This window comes from Pantherophis guttatus, chromosome 3 (assembly GCF_059756535.1).
Source record: "Pantherophis guttatus breed Tessera chromosome 3, ASM5975653v1, whole genome shotgun sequence".
NCBI lineage: Eukaryota > Metazoa > Chordata > Lepidosauria > Squamata > Colubridae > Pantherophis > Pantherophis guttatus.
In genome coordinates, this window is record NC_142065.1 from 117,650,833 (window position 1) to 117,671,945 (window position 21,113).

The 21,113-nt window shown below is 40.2% G+C and overlaps 1 protein-coding gene across 1 annotated transcript in view; it reads right to left on the reverse strand.

Moving 5' to 3' along the window:
- The window catches only part of LOC117660100 (uncharacterized), a 239,425-nt gene extending 234,953 nt beyond the window's left edge, over positions 1–4,472 (reverse strand). The window contains exon 1 of the mRNA XM_087890717.1: positions 1,994–4,472. Coding sequence (XP_087746843.1) covers positions 1,994–4,417 — 2,424 coding nt within the window. The 5' untranslated portion in view covers positions 4,418–4,472. The remainder of the gene's footprint in view (positions 1–1,993) is intronic.
- Positions 4,473–21,113: the final 16,641 nt, after the last annotated feature.

The following is a 21,113-nucleotide window of genomic DNA, read 5'->3' on the forward strand; positions in this document are numbered from 1 at the left end:
TAATTCCATGTGATTTTTTTTGCTACAAAAACATAGAATATTATTCAAGCTGTAACTAATTTAATGATTTGCCAGTGGCATTGTAACATCAAAGCTGAACAAACGGAATACATTTTTTGACATTATTTTAATTTTCTGGCCAATGGAACTGGGGTACCTAATTCCTTTTCATCAAATGAAACAGTCACAATCTAGATTTCATTTTCTTAATTCTTGAAGGGTAGAAGATGGGGAGAACATCAAAATAGTCAAGTGAGTAGAGGATTTATTATTCTCAATAAGCAACAATATGCACTTGAAAGTCAAAGCCCACAATTAATAAATCAGCAGTGGGGATATAGATTATTGTATAAACAAATAAACCATCTAGATGACTGTAAATTTATAATTCTTACTAATAAATCTACATCTACTATTTAATCCCAACAATAAATTCCATTATTTATTTCTTATTCAGTTTCCATAGCATTTGTGCTCCAGAAACTTTTGTACAATGTGTGAGTTAGAGGGAATATACTGAATTTCAGCATTCATCTTAAACCTATGTTCTTTGAAATAAATTCTCCTGACTTAATTGAAGTCATTGCATAGTAATTAGTCCTTTTAGTTCAATCAAGCTTTTGCCAACCAAAATCCATGGAACATATCTTCCAAAGAAATTTGTTTTTAAGCAAACAAGTGAAAATGTTAAAGTAAATATTTTATATAAGCAGAACAAAATAAAACTGTAATCTATTTCTTTAAAAAGTATAGTTGCTTGCTTTTGAATTAGTAGAGGCACATCCAAAAATAGGTATCAGTGGGAGGAAGCTGAGCAAACAGAGATATTCCCCTGGCCTGGAAATAAGGAGATATTGTTTATCCAAGTTCTGATTGATCAATTAATTAAGTAGGAAGTCAGTGAGAGGGAAGAGAACAAAGGCAAAATGCACATATACAAAATCTCAGCCTGCCAATTCCTACACAGTTCTCAAAGTAGTGATTACCTCAAACTGGAGGGCCCTGGAGAGGCTCTTTTCTATTGCAAGTATAACAATGTTATTTACAGTAGATGTTCCTAATGTGTCCATACTAATTTGATGTAGACACAAAAGTAGTCATAACGTGGTTTGCTGGAGGCATGGGGAGGCAGTAGTACATAAAGGCACTTATTTATTCCAGTAGATTAAACCCTTGGTTCCAGTAGGTTAAACCCATACTTTTACAAAACCTTTGAAAATAGTCTCAGCTGTTTCAGATCCATCCATATCATTATTTTAGTGGCTTGCAAACATACTGAAATTCTCCGAGTCAAGAAAGTAATGTAATTTTAAACTGAGTGCACTGATACAATCTATATGGGCTTCATCTATAAATCATATACATTTACTACCTAGTTTAATGTAAAAATATGATTAGTTTTTTGGGAGGAAAATAGGGGGGGGAATCTGCCTATCTGGCTAGCATTCTTAGTCTGGTCAGCTTCAGCATATTAGTTTGCTGGTTTTATCCCCTGCTTGGGGATAAAAACCAGCTTCTAAAGCACAGCTGAGAGGGAGCAGCAATGAGAAAAGCAGACAAAGTACAGAGATCCCTTCACTTGCTAGCACCTCATTAGGGCTGAAAAAAAGCTTCTAAAACACAGCTGAGAGTCGGAGGGAGCAGGCAAAGTGCAGGAAAGATTGCTTCACTTGCTCGTTAGGGCCGGAAAAAAGCTTTGAAAAAGCTACATTCAAAGTATAAAACGGACCCAAATTTTCAGTCTCTTTTTTGGGGGGGGTGCGTCTTATACTCCAAAAAATACGGTAAATCAATTCCTGAGGAATTTCATATGACCAATATAATAGAAAATGGTAAACAAACAAATTTTTACAAGGAATACAAAATCAGGCATTTAAAATACTTAGTATTAAGCTTCATTAGAGAAAACAGATTGATGGGAAATCACTGTTGAGATAAATAAGGGCTTACAGGATCAACAAAATACACCATTTCTCTGAAATATTAAACTCACCTTGACTAAGATTTGCTCATCATTCTTCAAACTTAAATCCCCACAGGCTAGGATAGGGTCACTCACCCCACAGGTTAGAGGTTGATTGGTCAGAGTATTTGAACAGTTTTCCTCATGAAAATTGCAGTGGCTTTTTCTAGAATCTCTGGTGAGTGAAATAGTGTGGCAGTAAGACTGAAGAAAGGCTCGGACTCCATCCATCCCAACAAATTGCGACACGGGGACACCACTAAAATGTACACTTTCTGACTCTAACAATTTCAAATTCTTCCACCTGTACAATCTGATGGCCAATAAGACAAGGAGAAATGTAAAAAACAAGCAGGAGACAAACACCACACCAATCACCAGATAAAATGTGAGGTCTGACTGAGGATCTACAGGAGCTGAGATGTTGCTCAGATCTGAGAGAATTTCAGGGATGTTGTCAGCCAGAACAACCGTGAGAGTGACTGAGGCAGAGAGAGGTGGTTGGCCGTTGTCCTTCACTAAAACCACCAGGATTTGCTTCAGGGCATCTTTCTCCAGAAAAAGCCGAGCAGTCCTGATCTCGCCAGTGTGGAGTCCCATAGTGAAGAGCCCTGGTTCTGTTGCTTTGATCAGCTGATAGGAGAGCCAGGAATTCTGACCAGAATCTGCATCTATTGCCACCACTTTAGTGACCAGGTAACCTGGCTCAGAAGAGCGAGGGGCCAGCTCTATTCCAGTGGAGCCATCAGCAGGAGGGGAGGGGTACAGGATCTCTGGCACATTGTCATTCTGGTCCAAGATGAAGAGAGTCACTGAGACATTAGAGCTGAGTGATGGGGATCCGCCATCCTGAGCCTTGACCTGGAACTGAATCTCTTGAATCTCCTCATAGTCCAAGGAGCTTAGGGCATAGACGGTCCCCGTCTCAGAATTAATGGAGAGGTAGGAGGAGAGGGGTGAGTCCCGCATTTGGCTATCAATGATGGAGTAAGTTATTCTGGCATTTTCTTCCCAGTCTGGATCACTTGCTTTAAGGGAAAAGGCTGAGGCACCTTTTGGATTATTTTCTAGAAGGTAGGAGGTATATTTTGATTCCAAAAACTGTGGAGGGTTGTCATTTGTGTCTAACACCTGGAGTGAAATAACCACAGATGTAGAGAGTGGTGGTGCCCCGTTATCCACTGCTGTAACAGTGATAGAGTAAGTTGGCAATTGTTCCCTGTCAAGGGCTTTGTCTGTCTCTAAACTGTAGAAACTCTCCATTGTTTTCTTGAGCCAAAAAGGGAGGTTGCTGGGAATTGAGCATTTAACCTCTCCATTGTCTCCTGAATCTCTGTCTTGGACATTTAAAATGGCAATGACAGTTCCAGCTAGAGAGTTCTCAGGCACCGAGTTGATCACAAAGGTCATGGCTAACTCAGGTGCATTATCATTTAGGTCTGTAACCAAAATCACAACCTTTGTCCTATCACTCAGCCCACCCCCATCCATGGCTTGCACTTCAAATTCATATGTTGATGATGTTTCAAAATCAAGGCTCCCCACAAGGATAATTTCCCCTGAAGTCGAATTTAACAGAAACATTTTTTTATTCTTGTTTATTTCCTCAAAAGAATATTTTACTTCTCCATTGATTCCTTCATCCATATCAATAGCTGTTATGGTTGCTATTGTGGATCCTTTGGATAGGTTCTCTTTAAGATTCACTTCATAGAGGTGTTGGCTGAAAACCGGTACATTATCATTTGCATCTAGAACAATGATATGAATCTGTACTGTGCCAGACCTAATGGGATCACCACCATCAAAAGCTGTAAGGATCAAATCATAAACTGATTGCTCTTCCCTGTCCAGTGATTTTTCCAACACCAGTTTAGTAGATTTGGTGCCAGTTTCGCCTCTTTGCATCTCCAGAGAAAAATGGTTACTACCTGTGAGTTGGTAGTTTTGCACAGAATTCATCCCCAGGTCTGGATCTTGAGCTTTTGCTAGAGGAAATTGTTCTTTTAATGCTGACATCTCACTGATTTTCATTGTCCATTCCTTTGAGAGAAATTGAGGAGCATTGTCATTTATATCTGTGATTTCTACTTCAATTCCATAAAGTTTTAGTTTACTTTCAATAAGGATCTGGAATTTTATTATGCATTTTTCTGTCTCTTTGCATATTTTCTCTCTGTCTATTAATTGGGAAATTTCTAAATGTCCACGGTTGATATTCAGAATAAAATATTGAATTGTACCTGTATTAATGACGACACGAAGTCCATGTTCTAAAAGTTGTTTCCCATCCATTCCCAGATCCTTTGCAATGTTTCCCACAAAAGTACCTTTTGGCATCTCTTCAGGAATGGAATAATGGATCTGCCCAGAAACTGCTTCCCAAACAATCATCACAATAAAGTATTGCAGAATTCTCTGATCATAATTCCATATTCTCTTAGTTTTCTTCATTGTTTTACTATAATATAAATAGCATCCACTCAGGATTAAAAGCTCTTTTGATAGTACTTACTGACTGCTGAGGTTCTCTTGTGCTGTCTCAAGTTCCAGTTGAAAATATATTGTATCCAGGTTTGGAAGCAAAATATGCTTCTGTTTCACTGTCGCCTGATCTCTGAATTGGTGTGCTTTAATGTATTGACAAAGCTGGAGTGGCTCATTCTTACGTTTTTGTTCCTTAGTGGTATATAGCGACACCCAGAGGCTCAATCCAAAACTGCAGAATATCCTTGGTCATAGAAATTATATACAGTATTTGCCACTATTTGTTTAAAAATATCTATAGTTTTTTTATTTTAAAAAATAATACAAACAGGACAGTTACAGTTCACAAGAAAACAAATAAATTTTAAAAGAAACAGTAAAGCAGTTTAAAACCAGCAATAATGCATACAAGGGAGCCAATGGCTAATCAAATTCAGAGAGGAATAATGCCCACAAGGAAAAAAAGTGTCCTCATCACATAGCAATTAGTTCATAGCAATTAAGAAACTATTACCAGATTTTTCATGCCAAAGAAAAGACAAGAGCTAAGATAAAGTTTTGACCATGGGAAAATCATAAGCTTGTGATAGTAACAATCAATCATTTTGCATGAGACTTTCCTTGAAGACAATTCTATGATTTCAGCTAGTACAGAATGCTGTGTTGGCTATTTTTTCATGGATGCGGTCAATGTTTTATTGCACCCATTCTTGGTGATTTGCACTGAGTGCCTATTGCAAACCTATTTCATAGTATTGGTATAGATTTACAATCAAAGACTCCCAAGAGCTAAGTTCAAATCCTCTGACTACATATACGTGTCTGACTTGTTTTCTTGGCAATAATGCAGAAGGGCTTTCTTCTTCCAGAATATCATCTTGCCAGACTAAGATACAGTCTTGAGATTTCCTGATAAACTGAAACCCTAAATAATGTCTCCTCAAATATTATTGAAATGTATTTCTTGTTATCTATTGGCCTTGAGGTTTGTGGTGGTAGCAGTAGCAATAAAAATGTTGATGATGACGACAACAACAACAACAACAATGATGATGATGATGACTAACAGTGTCTGGAGACAGCAGAATAGAAGAGAAAGAACTGGAGAAGATAACAAAATACAAAGACCTACAAATAGAAATAGAATGACTATGGCAAAGGCAAGCAAGGATAGTACCAATAGTAATAGGTGCCTTAGGTGCAATCCCAAAACAACTGGCGCACCACTTGAACATCATTGGGATTGACAAATTTGCCATCAGCCAATTACAAAAGGCAGTTTACTGGGAACAGCTTCCATCCTGCGATGCTATCTGTAATGCCATCAAACATCCACATCTGCCTGTCCCAGGTCCTTGTAAGGACTTGATAGGTAGACAAAAATGCTAAACCCAGTCTGAGCATCTGGCTGACTGTGAATAATAATAATAACAACAACAACAACAACAACAACAACATGATTGAGTTGCTAAATTAATTCACTGGTCATTATGTGAAAAATACGCCCTACCTGTATCTGAAAAGACATGGGAACATAAAGTGGAAAAAGTTGTTGAAACTGAGATGGTGAAGATCTTGTGGGACTTTCAAATACAGACAGATCATCATTTGGAACACAACACACTAGATATCACTGTTATTGAGGGCCAAAGCGTACAGTTTATTGATATCACTGTACTAGGAGATGCCAGAGTCGAAGAAAAAGAACTGGAAAAAATCATGAAATATCACAACCTGGCCATCGAAACTACACGGTTATGGATGAAACATGTAATAGTGATACCCATTGTCATCAGGGCACTTGGTACCATGTCCAAGAATTTTACAAAACACATCAAGAAATTGCAGCTTCCTGCAATAACACCAGCAGAACTGCAAAAAAACTAAATTACTCGGAACATCATATATTTTAAGAAGATACTTGATTGATACCTAGGACGCTGGCAGCAACCCGTAGCAGCCATTAGCACCAGTCAATGGTATTTGTGACATATTTTTAAATGTCCAGTTGACTGAGTTTCATGTTTAATGAATAAAAGAGATAATAATAATCTCCCAGTGAGGCACTACCTTGACGTGGTTGTGGGGTTTGTGTGCTCTGAGGAAGATGTGAGCTATGTCAGAGGTTCAACCATACCAGACAGGTCTCATCAGAGGAATCAGGCAAAGAGTGTCTCTTCCATAAAAATTATAGTGAGACGTAAATTTCAGAAAGCCATATTGGCTTGGATGTTGCCTGGGTTAATAAGGTCCGTGCTAGATGTGGGAGTTTCTGGATAGCTGGTGAAAAATGGACTATAGGACTCAGAACCATTGGCTGAGCAATCAGGGCCAGAAACTGTAGAACTACTGGAAGAAAAGGTGTTTACCTGTCACAAATATACAGTAATTGAAAACAAAGAAATAATGATCTGTTATTACAGAGCAAGCCCAACAAGAAAAGGATATTTGAAATGAATGCACCAGTTCTGGAAAGAACAACATCCAGAATCAGAAATAACAGAACAGAGGCCAGCAGATCAACGTTGATTTATAATATGAAATAAAATATTCATAGAAGCAGAATTGGAAAAGCTGCAAAGGTTCACCCAGGGCAAAGAAAGCAAAGCCTTGCCAGAAGTAATTCAAAATGCAGAGGCAAACCAGGGAGAGTTGGTAATAGAGGAATCCAACAGAGATATACAATTGTTTTCATTTAAAAACTCCTCTGCCTCAGAAAGAACAAAACCTTGTAGGACTGAAACAAAGAATAACTGAGCATCTAGAGCAGCACAAAAACATCAGAATAAGGCTGCATGCATTGAAGCTTGTTCCAAAGAAACAGCTAGCACAAGTGTTAAAAGATGCAAATACTGCAATATCAACTTTAAGTACCAACTCACTGCAAGAAACAAATCAACTAATGTACAGCACAGCTGCAGTTATAACTGAATACCTGGGATGCAAAATCAATAGAGGAAAAAAAAACAGTGCACCAAAAATGAAAGATTAGATTGGAAAATAAGATTAGCAAATTGAGATCAGATGCAAGCAAGCTAGAACAGATGAAAGAAAATAAGCTGAATAACAAGAAGATCAAGGAATACCTAATCAAGAAATATCACTTAGAAACAAGGAAGATCAAATAATAAAGCAGCAAATAACAGCTATAGTCAAGAAGATTAGCAGATACAAACCTCAAATTGCAAATTATAGGCAGAACCTCCAATTTCAATCCAATCAGAAAACTTTCTACCAATCCATCAATGGAAAAACTGAAGTGAATCAGTCAGTATCTGACAAGGAAGAAACAGTTTTTGGGTGCAGATATGGGATAACCCAAAGAAATACAACAAGAATGCAGCTTGATTAAAAGAGGTGGATAAGAATAAAAAAGAAGTTGAAATGAAAGAACTAGTAATAACAGCAGAAATGGTAGAGAAAAGAGCAAGGAAGATCAAGAATTGGTTAGCACCAGGTGAAGATGATCTGCATGGTTTTTGGTTGAAACATTTAACTGGTTTATACCCACTTGTTGCCAAGCAGTTTTAACAACATACTACAAGGAGGTGAAATTGAGGAGTGGCTAACATCTGGCAAAACCTACCTGATAATGAAAGATCCAGCAAAAGGGGCAGAACTAGGCAACTACAGGCCAATTACCTGCTTACCAACAACTTTCAAATTGTTAACTGGTGTGGTAGCTGATGCAGTCCAACAGCATCTAGTTGAAAACAATCTCTTTCCATCTGAACAGAAAGGAAACTGCCCCTATAGTAGAGAAACAAAAGATCAACTTCTAATTGACAAAATGATTTTGGAAAGCTGCAAGATATGAAAGATCAACCTGAATGTAGCATGGATTGACTACAAAAAGGCATTCAACTCTCTGCCACATGACTGAATAATCAAGTGCCTAGAAATAACAGGAGTCAGTAGAAACATCATAAGCTTTGTGCAAAGATCGATGGCACAATGGAAGACACAGTTACAGGTCAATGATGAGAGACTGGGAGAAGTTAATATCAAGAGAGGAATATTTCAAGGAGATTCACTATCACCACTACTATTTGTCATTGCACAAATAGTGCAATAATATTGCAATAATAATATCAACAATACTGAATAACTCAGGCCATGGCTATCAAACATCAAAAACATCTGCCAGACTATCCCACCTCCTTTACACGGACGATCTAAAGCTGTATGGAAAAATACCATCTGAAATAGAATCGCTGTCAACACTGTTCATATATATAGCCAAGATATTGCAATGGAGTTTGGACTGGACAAACATGCCACACTCACTATCAAACTAGAAAAAATAATGAAAACTGAAGGAATCAAGGTGCCCCATTAAAATAACATTAAGAGTCTGGATGAAGATGATTACTACAGATTCCTGGGTATCCTTCAAGCTGACAACATCAAGCATACTGAAGTCAAGAAAAAGATTAGAAGTGAATACATCAAGAGAGTGAAAAAGATCTTAAAGTGCAAACTCAATGGAGGAAATACCATCAAAACAATTAACACCTGGGCAATACCAGTCATTAGATACACAGCAGGAATAGTGGACTCAAGCAGAATTAAAAGCAATGGATAGGAAGACTAGAAAAATAATGACAATGAGTCATGCTCAAGAACAAGCTCTACAAATGAATGTCATGAAAGCGAAGATACAGGACTCCTCCTTTGGCTTCCTGGTGTTATATTGGTTCCTCTTCTTGACTTACGGTCTCTATCTCCTCCTTACTACTCTGATCCTCTTCATTTCCCATCAGTTGGTCAAAAATGTCCTGTGCCGTCACTAAGCTATCAATTTTAACCTTCTTGCCTTGCCATGAAACAAGCATTTCTTCCAGGAGTATCCACCTAAACAAGATGTTCGTTTGTTCAATTGTAGGGCCAAGAAATGATAGTCCTTACATTGTTCTTGAACCCTTCTAGGGATTTGCTTTGATGTAATAATTTCCTTCTCCTTGTAGCTCATTGGTTCCTCTCAGGTGATATTATAAACTATATCCCAGATTTTCTTTCAGCCAAATCTAATATTGACCTCTCTGGGCAATTTGTGATGTCTAGCATAATTCGTTTGGATTCGATACACTTCATTTAATTCGTTCATAATTTCTTGCTTATCCCTTTGGAGAGATTCTGCTATAATGCCTGCCATTAACTGTCTTAAATCTTCATCCTTTGCCTTATCACCTTTTGAAATCTTAAGTAGAACGATGCCTGATCCATTTCTAATTGGATTAATGAATCTTTGAGGTCTTTATTTATTGCCATCATTTTCTGATCTACCAGGTCTAATTTTTGTTTTTGGTTTGTTCTGTTTTGGCTTCTACTATTTTTATTCTTTGTTCATTCTTCTGAATTGCTTCCTGGATTGAATTCATTTTATTATCCAATTTCTGAATATCCAATTTCATTTATTTATTTTGTTCAACTTGTATTTCTCTGTGATTGCTAGACATTGTTTCTTGCATCTTTACCATTGTCTCCTGGATCAATGTCAGAGTGGCTTGCATTGTTTGCATGTTTGGGGTCATGTTAATTTTTTCCACCTTTGATAACCACCCTGTCAACTGTTGATTTAATGGGGAAGCCATCGTTATCGTTGGATTTGATGCAGTTTTTTTCCCTGCCTTTAAAGTTGTTGTTGTAACAACAACTGTCATCTCTTTCAATACCCTACTTTGTTCTCCCAGTATTCTATAGATGTTTTTTCATCTATGGTCATCAACCATTTACTATCTGACTTTTATTTTATTTTATTTTTCCCCTCCTTATGATATTAAGTATTAGGTGTTAAATAATCAATTCCACTAATGATAGCTATCTCTGTTCTTAATCAACCTTAACAGATTATTCCATATAAGTATCAATATCAATAGTCTATGTAAATTAATCAAAGTGAAAGCGAAGTGAAAATACCGGAATCATAGAGGGAGGCATACATCACCTTAATCTTGAAAGAAGGTACAGATAAAAATCAAATCAAAAATTACAGACCAATATCCCTCTTAAATGCAGATTATAAAATATTCATGAATATAATAGCAGAAAGGCTGAAAAGAGTATTGAATGAGACTATACACCTGGATCAAAATGGCTTCCTTCCAAACAGACAAATAAGAGATAACAGAAGAATAATAGTAGACATACTGGAATATTATGAAGCCCACCAGAGAAACAAGCGGCTCTTGTTTTTCTGGATGCCCAAAAGGCTTTCAATAATCTAAACTGGCAATTCATGATTAGGCAAATTAGACCCATGAAACTGGGAAGTAAATTCGAAAATATGATAGCGGCAATATATACGACGCAGAAGGCAAGGGTAATAGTAAATGGGGACACCACCAACACATTTCAGATAACCAAGGGTGTATGTCAGGGATGCCCACTGTCACCACTTCTCTTTATTTTAATGTTAGAAATTTTACTAAATAGAATCAGAGCAAACTGAGAAATAAAGGGAACGAAAATTAAAAGAGAAGAGTATAAAGCACAGGCCTTCACGGATGACATGGTATTCATTATTGAGGAACCTCTGGAATCCGGTCCTATTGGGAGGTGTGGCCAGCGTCGCGGTGGAATGATGGCCTCTTTGAGGGCTCTCAAGGACCCGTCGATCTCCACTGCCTGAGGGTCCCCAGGGACCTAAGTCATCTTGTAGAGATGACAAACAAGAGGAGCACGTACCGGTCAACACAGGGAGTCCACAAACTCCCTGGTAGGACCGGAAGAAGCTTCTCAATTCAGACAGTGCAGAAAGCGACCTAAGAGGTCGCTAGGAAGCTGGGGCAGCTACAACAAAAGAGGATCAAGAAAGACAGCATGTGACATGGAGGTGAGAGTGATCTGATTTTTTTTAACAAATGTTTCTCTTCAAATCCACCTGAAAAATTCACAGGATGGAAAAGACTAGCTGAAAGTGAGGAGTGAGAAAGGGTGTATATTCCGCTCTCACATACAGCAATTTGGTGGTGAGGAAAGCGAAACTGGAAGCTTTTTTACTATCTTGCTATTGAAAGAAAAAGAGAACTTGGGGAATTTTGAACCTTTTTAAAATTGATGATAAGAATTGGGGCAATGAATTGAATTGAAGATGGAAATCCCATTTGAATGAATTACTATAGAATGGTGATGATTGCTACAAGAATCTTGAAACAACAAAGCTTAAAGAAGTGAAAGTGCTGCCCAGATGGACTGCCAGCAGAATATTACAAGACACTTCAGGAATTGTTGAGCCTCCCATTGTTAGAAGTCATGAATGAAGTTATGTCAAAGATGAAACTACCCAAGTCATGGTCAGAAGCATATATTACACTTGTTCCAAAGGAGGATACCGACCCACAACAAATCAAGAATTATAGACCCATATCCCTGCTAAATTCAGACTATAAAATCTTCGCTTCAATACTGGCAGAAAGACTTAAAAGATATCTAAAAAATTTCATACATCCTGATCAAAATGGGTTTCTGCCAAAAAGACAAAGATAATATGAGGATAATTCTGGACACTTTGAAATATTATGAGGCACATCCTGAAAAACAAATGGCTTTGATATTTCTAGATGCACAGAAAGCCTTCGATAATGTGAATTGGCGATTTATGTTATTACAGCTGGAGCAGGTGGACTTTGCTAGAAAATTTATTCAAGCCATAGAAGCCATATATCACAAACAAACAGCAAAAGTAATGATAAATGGAGAATTGACAGGGTCTATTGAAATTAAAAAAGGAATGACACAAGGTTGTCCACTGTCACCTCTGTTGTTTGTGTTAACATTAGAAGTGCTAAACAGAAATATTAGAGAAAAAAAAAGATATAAAAGGAATGAAAATTCAAAAGAAAGAATACAAATTGCAAGCATTGCAGATGACCTGGTTTTTATTCTTGAAGATCCATTAGAAACAGCAATTAAATTGATAGAAAGATAGGAGAATATGGAAAAGTAGCAGATTTGAAAATAAATAAAGACAAAACGAAGATGTTGACAAAAAATATGTTAACAAAACAAAAAGAAGAACTGGCGAAGTATTGAAGATACAGGTCACAAATAAGGTTAAGTACTTGGGGATATACTTGACAGCAAGATGTAGTACACTCAAAGAGAACAATTATAATAAACTCAAACAACAGATAGTGACAGACTTGGCAAAGTGGGAAAATTTACAATTATCATTAATAGGGAGAATATCAACGATTAAGATGAATATACTACCTAGAATTCTATACTTGTTCCAGACAAGTCCAATTAGGTTGGGGAAAGATTATTTTGAAGATTTAAATAAAATAGTGTTGAAATATATTTGGCAGGGGGGAAAAGCAAGGATAAAATTAAAATTGTTACAAGATGCTGGAATAAGAGGATGATTTGGCTTGCCTAATTGGGAATTATACTATCAAGCGACAAATTTGATGTGGATCAAGGAATGGATAATGTTAAGAAATACTAGATTATTATTATTTTTTTATTGAAAAAGTTTTCAAATACAAACTTTTCCCCCATTTTTCTCCCCCCTCCTCCCTAACCCCCCTCACCACCCATCCCCCTGTGACTTCTTCACAACATAAACCTAATTCATAACAGATTATATAATATTTTACCATCCCCTTACTCCCTCCTCTAAATACTGACCCTTACTTGCTAATATTATTATTAATATTATTACTTCCCCCTTTTACCATACATTTCAAAATAACATTCTACTATAACATTGTATAATAACTTCTAATTTAGCATAATAATATTATTATAACTCCCAATTTAGCAATAATCTGCCCTTTTTCTCCTCCCCCATACTTATATCTGTATATTAATACAAAATTTCAAAGCAACCTTTCAAAACAACCTTCCACTTTAAAACTATATAATAAATCCTACTTTAACATTTGATCTTTTGTGTATATTAATATAACATTTCAAAGCAGCCTTCCCCATAAATCCTAATTTAACATTTATTCAACTCTATCCATTTCCTCCACTCCCCTAAATATATCACTGAAACATCCCTTTTCTTAAACTAAACGATCAGTAAACTAACCTATCTCCACCCACTTTCCTACAAAATTGCCATGCACAACAATTCTTAATATCTTTAATCTACTGCCCGCCCTACTAAAAAAAATATTCCGTTATATAGAAAAAATCAATGACTTTAAATTTATAATCCATATAATGTCTTCTTTGATGTCTTTCCACTGGATTGTTGAGTCCATCATCCATATTAGGGTAACATAGCATCCTGGTTGCAACAGATTGTTCAAAATCCTCAGTTATCATCTGCCCCCATCAGTAATGAATATCCTCATATATATATAAAAAAGGAAAACAACCACCCGAGTGACATTATAATTATATTCCATATAATATCTGTAATTGTGGCTTTCTTCAGGATTATTAATTCCCGTCATCATAATGGGTGACAACCAGATCTTCTGCGTGCCCCAGCGTAGCTCTCTTGCCTTATAGCTCAACATAAATATAATACATTTATCAATAAAAAAAAGAAATCCAAAATAGATAATTCCAATCCAACAATTTAAGGCTCTTTTCACATCCCAAAATTACGGCATTGCAGAGGTCTGTCACTCTCCTCAGGATAATGTTAACCAATACTTCGCCTCAACTATCTTTTCATATATTCATTCATTTTTTTAAAAATAACTGGCTTCACTGTTGCTTAATTTAGAAATTTTTATTTTTGTGAGACCTATTTCTTTTTTCTTTTCTTTTTGTGGGTTTCTCCATCCTAATTTCCTTTCTACAAGTTGTATATCAACTGATCGGTTTTCATTCTGCTTTATGACTTGATCTTGTTGGTTTTGCTTTTGTGACTCATATTTCTTTTCTATCAATTGTGTATCAGCTAATTGATTTCCATGCTTGTCTGTGACTTGATGAATCATCACGTTAGAATCCGATGCCACTTCTCTCTTATTTGTAGATAATCCAGCTGAGGTGTCTAAAGAATCCAAAGGCAATTTGTCTACGGAGGCCTCTATAATTCGATGTTTTCCCTTTATTTCCAACTCCTTCTGCTTATCCTGTGTTGTGCATAAAGATGTTGAGTTCATTTTCAAAAAATTTTGATAAAATTCTTCCGCTTTTTCAACAGTATTTAATTGGTATCTTTCTCCTTGATATCTCAATATTATACCAACTGGAGCATCCCACCTGAATAGAATATTTCTTTTTTTAAGCTCAGTCACCAGAAAACCAAATTTCTTTCTTTCCAATAACATCTTGGGTGGGAGCTCTTTGTATATCCAAATCTTTCTTCCAAACAATTGCAAAGTAGAGTTGAAAGAATTTTGCACAATATTATTTCTTATTTCTTTATCTGTAAAATAAATCACCACATCTCTAGGCAATTGCCTTTGCTTTGCAGTCCAGGAATTTATTCTATAAACTCTATCGATCCTACAAAATACTTCCTCAGGTTGAACCTTTAAGATCCCAGCCAGAATTTCAGAAGATATTTTCCTTAAATCATCTCTGTTATTTTCCTGCAATCCTCTCAGTCTAATCGCATATTCAGTAAAATTATATTGCATCATTAAAACTTCTCTTTCAATCCGTTGTTGTATGTTTTCTGCATTACAAGTCTTTTGATCAGCCTCCATTTTAGGTTTTTCTTCTGAGCTGTTGTCTTGAGTGTTTATCAAATCATTTTCAATTTTTTGTATTCTATTATCCAAATTGTCCTCAATTTCTTCCATTTTAGACTCTAATAAATTAGTATTTGCATCCAACTTGATCATAAATTCTGTAAAACCATTAGCCATTTTTGTAATCTTTCGTTGCAAAGTATCAAACTTTAATTGCACCAATTCTTTAATTTCCTGCTTAAATTTTTCAAAGTTCTGATTCACAATCTCATCCCTTCTTACAATCTCCTCCAAGAGAAATTCAATTATGTTAAAATCAGTTTTCTGAGACTGGAGTTTTAGAACTTGTTCATGTAATTTATTAATGGGGGAATCCCCCCCCCACTGCTTGTTTGTCCAGCTTTGTAAGTTTTAATGCCATGTTTCCACACAGACAAACTTTTTTAGAAAAGAAAAGAAAAGCAAAGAAAAAAAAAAAGCTTCTTTCCAACCAAGATCAATATCAAATCTCCAGGAAAAAGAAAACACAAAAGTGGAGCTTTATCTTCAGTTGTAGCCAGAAGTATTTATTCCGCTACTTTGTAGCTTAATAGAAAGCGGAAGGACTTTCCCTTTCAGCCCCTTCTCAAGCCTCGGCAGTCGACATTTTAAAAAATTCTTTTTTCCTTCTTCAATAACTTTTATAAAATAAATGAAATACTTGCGATTCAGGGTCACAGGTCCAGCTCACATCCTCTTTAATTAATCTGTTAATTTTGTAGGCTTGTTCTTGTCGCCTAGCTCTGCATAAGCAGAGGTCTCCCAAAGCCCGGAGTGGCGGCGGGGGAAATAGGGAGCCTCATCTGTTTCGTCCCCAAAAGTAAAAAAAAAACTTTTGGGGCTACGCAGAGAGCTCTACCTGCCCTCGCCGGCTCTATCTCCATTTCCACATGGAAATGGAGTTTTTTCGAGCCGCCTTTCCATTGTAAAGGCGGCTCTTTACAGGCAATGGGGCTGGCGGTCCCGAGGGATCGTCTGGCGGCGACGAGAAGCAAACCGGAAGTCTAGAAATACTAGATTATTGACTCTAGAAGGACATGATTTGTTGTTGGGGTGACACACTTTTTTATGGTACAAGGGCACAAAAACACAGGGATATTTTAGAAGACATTTTATACAAGAGGCTTTGCTATTAAATTGGGAGAAGATTAAAAGACAACATTATTTAAAAATTCCAGTCTGGTTATCAACTATTGAAGCATTCACATATTCAATAAAATTTAGAAAGGAACAAATTGTTAGATATAGTGAATTATTGAATGAAAAGGGTGGACTTAAATCTATGCAAGAATTAGAAGAACAAGGTATAAAGATGAATTGGTTTTCCTATCTGCAAATACATTCTAGATATGATAAAGATTTTAAGACAGAAGGTTTTTATGATAATTTGACTAATTTAGATAAAATTTTAACAGGTACTGATGAAAACGTAATTAAAAAACTATATGGATATTTATTGAAGGTTAAATTGGAAGAAGAACAAGTTAAAGAAACAATGATTGCTTTGGGGGAAAATTTTGGACGCGGGATTGACTTAGAGAAATGGCAAAAATTATGGTTGCAAAATTATAAAATGACAATGTCAACTGCATATAAAGAAAATTTGTATAAGATGTTTTACAGGTGGCATTTACCCCCGACGAGAATAGCCAGAATGTTCAAGAATAAATGTTGGAAATTGTCAGGGTGGCAATTAATCCCATTCCGCTTTGGGGTAATTGCACCTTAATTAGAGACGGGATGTGGCTTTTCCTTGCAGCATACTTTAAGAAAATAAACCCGAGATATATTCTAATAAACACATTTTATTATAAAGAAAGTAAAAACAGTCTTACTAGCTAATTAATTACATCTTGGCAGCGTTTCTGCCTTGCTGGCAGAAGTTCTGGCAGATGAACAAAGAAAGTTAGAAGAAAGTGAAAGAATGTGGACATGCGCAGTAGTTTAGAGATAAGAGTCAGACAATCTACCTTAAGTCTTAGAATTCAAGCACAGCTGGCAAACAGAAAAAACGCAGTGACAGAAATGTCATCAGATACTGGGCTCATATTACCATATGTGGTGGACGTGTGTAGAAGCCAAAAGATACTGGACTAAAATCCACACATGGTTGGAAAAAATGATAAAAAAGCACATAGATTTTAAACCAGAGATTTTTTTATTGGGGATTGTACCTGAATATATAATATTTCTGCGCATGCCCAAGATGGCGGATTTGAGCTGAGACGCTCCCGGGAGAAAGGGGTGATTCCTGGCATTTTGGGGACCGCGGGGGCAAATTCGATCATCCTGGCCCCCAGTCCTAGTGAAAGGGGCTTCCTCCCAGCATATAGAGGGATTTCTCGCCCTCCAGGACACCAGGACTGAGGAGATACGGCCGTCAGAAGGCGCCGTGGGGTGGCGGCAGCAACAGCTGTTCAGCGGTGCTTCCCCCCCCCACTATGGTCGGCGGCAGTCGGGACGGCGGCGGCAGCTTTGCAGCAGCGGCGGCGGCAAAATGGGGGTCTCCCTGGCTCTCCGGTCTCTCTGGGGTCTTTCTTAAGGCCCCTGGCATTTCTGGAGCATGGTGGGAGCCCTGGTGGAGACGACGGCGGCTGCGGCACCGGTGCCGACGAGGCTTGGACTGCCCTGGACGCTGGTGGAGGCGAGGGGGCAGCAGCTGAATGTGGGGAGAGGCAAATTGCCAACAGCCCGGACCTTTCAGGGGCTGGCTCTACGGACCCATTTCCTGGCCGAATCCGGAGGCCCCCCTGAATTGGGGCTGCAGACTGGGGATAAAAATGACTAAAGACCAGGGAGTGGGAGAGGCTGGAGGATGGCTGAGGGCTGGCCGTGGGCTGCCTCGGGCCATACCCTCCCCCCTTTTTTGGCTTGTGTAGGCCTCATTATAGTCATTACCCCAGCTGCTTTTTGCCTCATAAGCCACTTTTTCCATCTTTCTGGGTGTCATCGAACTCTGCCCCTGGTCTTACTATCTACTTTTGCCTTCTGGACTGGCTTATTTCATCCGCCCCGGACTATATGACAAACGGACAGCTTGAAGTGGGTTCCCAGGGAGTCTGGGTTACTACTACCATCCCTATTAGAGGGGACAGCTTTTGAACTTCTCCATAGCACATTTCATCTGGCCTGACATCGTGAGAGGATGTCTGGGAGGAACATCCCCTAGATTTATCGGAATGGCATGGGACTCCTCCCACTGTCGTGAGAGGACAGTGGAGTCCAGTTACCCACGTTTTTGTTGCTGCCTTTTGTCCTCAGGACCTTTAGACTTTATGGAACCCTGGCCAGACGCCATCTTCACCCTTTCCCATTCTGTGGATGTATTCAACCATTGAGCTTCTTGCGCTGCGAGACTCCCCCCTCTCGCAGGTCTGGCCCTCCACATTATCGAGGGCCTACCTCAATGAGGGGCTTTGGAACCCAGAGAGGTGGCATGCCGCGAAGAGGGGGTTGAGGGGTTTTTTAAGTAAATTGGGTAAATTTTTAAGGGGTCCCAGGGGCAGGGAGGGAAAAATTGGAACTAGGGTTGTGGGTTTGGGGGAAGACCCACCAAGGGGAGGGTCAGGCCTGGCCACTATGCGCGGCAGAGGGGATGGGGGATCCGGAGGTGATGGGGGGGTCGAGCTTGTCCAGATTGTTTTTCTATCATCGGTACTGTGAGTGGGAGGGGTAGATATGGCGGGAGAAGGGGGCCATATCATGTTAAGGGAGCGCGCACCCGCTGTCTCCGAGCGGTAGCGTGCTCTGGCCCCCAAGGCTCCACTTGTTCTCCAGGTTGTACGGACCCTCAGGGCCCGGGCCTTCGACTGATGTTGTGCAACGCCAGGTCCGTAATAAATAAAGCCCCCCTCATTTGTGATCTGGTTCAGGAGGGGGGAGCGGACCTGGCGGGTATTACGGAGACCTGGTTGGGCCCGGAGGGAGGGGTCCCTCTGGTAGAAATGTGCCCACCAGGCTTCCTGGCATTCCATCAGCCGAGGTCACAGGGGAGGGGCGGGGGAGTAGCGGTTATTATTAGAGAAGGCCTTAGGCCGAGGGAGGCCACTGTTCCTCAGACGGCCGGTTGTGAGACCCTCCTTGTGAAGTGGGGTCATGGGATTCAGAGGGGTTTGCTGATCACGTACCTGGCTCCCTGCCACGTGGCAGCAGCCCTGCCCGAGCTACTCAACGTTATCGCCGCGGTGGCGGTTGATACCCCCAGACTTATGGTCATGGGGGATTTCAACCTGCCGTCCATGGGTGAGACGTCTGAGGTGGCTCGGGAGTTCATGGCTATGGATCTGACCCAACTAATTCATGGCCCTACGCACATGGGGGGAAACACACTAGACCTGATTTTTGTCTCTGGACAGTGGCTGAGTGATCTCGAGATAGGGGACATAGTCATCGAGCCCTTGTCATGGTCGGATCACTCTCTCCTTCGCCTTGACCTTCGAACCGCTGCACCCCGCCGCAGGGAGGCGGAACCGATGAGATGGTACCGCCCCAGGCGCCTGATGGAACCTGATAGGTTCCAGATGGAGCTTGGGCCAATTCCTGAGGTTCTGGCTCACGCCTCGACTGGAGACCTAGTGGCCGCCTGGGATAGGGTGGCCGCTGGAGCTCTGGATCGAGTCGTGCCTTTGCGGCCTCTGACCCAGCGCCGATCTCACCTGGCTCCTTGGTTTACTGAGGAGCTGAGGGAGATGAAGCGCCGGAAAAGACGCCTAGAGAGTAGTTGGAGGGCCAGTCGTACTGAATCTGACCGGACACTGGTAAGATCTCATATTAAGAATTACCTAGTGGCAATAAAAGCAGCAAAATGCACTTATCTTGCTGCTCTTATTGCGTCATCAGATAACCGCCCGGCCGCCCCGTTTAGGGTGACCCGCTCCCTGCTCCACCAGGAAGCGAGGGAGGACCCCTTGGAGGGAAGAGCCAAGGATTTTGTTCAGTATCTGTATGACAAAATCACTCAGATTCGGGAAGATCTGGACTCCGACTGGGTAGATCCAGCGGGGATGACGGGGGCAGGTCCTGAGAATGTTATCTGGGATGAGTTTGATTCTGTGACCCCTGAGGACGTGGACAGGATTCTGGGTAGACTGAATGCGACCACATGTTTGTTGGACCCGTGTCCCTCCTGGTTAGTGCTGGCTTCCCGGGAGGTGACGCGAGGCTGGCTCCAGGGGATTATAAATGCTTCATTGGGCAAGGGTGTCTTTCCCGCCACCTTGAAAGAGGCGGTGGTGAGACCTCTCCTCAAGAAGCCTTCCCTGGACCCGGCAACATTGGCTAACTATCGTCCAGTCTCCAACCTTCGCTTTATGGTGAAGATTGTTGAGAGTGTGGTTGCACGACAGCTTCCCCAGTACCTGGATGAAACGACATATCTAGATCCGTTCCAGTCGGGTTTCAGGCCTGGGTACAGCACGGAAACGGCATTGGTCGCGTTGGTGGATGATCTCTGGAGGGCTCGGGACAGAGGTTGTTCCTCTGTCCTGGTCCTATTAGATCTCTCAGCGGCTTTTGATACCATCGACCATGGTATCATGCTGCACCGGTTGGAAGAGTTGGGGATGGGAGGCACCGTATTACGGTGGTTCTCCTCCTTTCTCTCCGACCGGTCGCAGTCTGTGTTGACAGGGGGGCAGAGGTCGACCCCGAGGCCCCTTATATGTGGGGTGCCACAAGGATCGGTCCTCTCGCCCCTTCTGTTCAACATTTATGTGAAGCCGCTGGGCGAGATCATCCGTGGTTTTGGGGTGGAGTACCATCAGTACGCTGACGACACCCAGCTATACATCTCCACCCCAGACCACCCCAACGATGCCCTTGAAGTGATGTCCCGGTGCCTGGAGGCCGTACGGATCTGGATGGGGAGAAACAGGCTCAGGCTCAACCCATCCAAGACCGAGTGGCTGTGGTTTCCGACGTCCCGATATAGTCAGCTGGTGCCATCGCTGACTATTGGGGGCGAAGCATTGGCCCCCACGGAGAGGGTTCGCAACTTGGGTGTCCTCCTGGATTCACAGCTG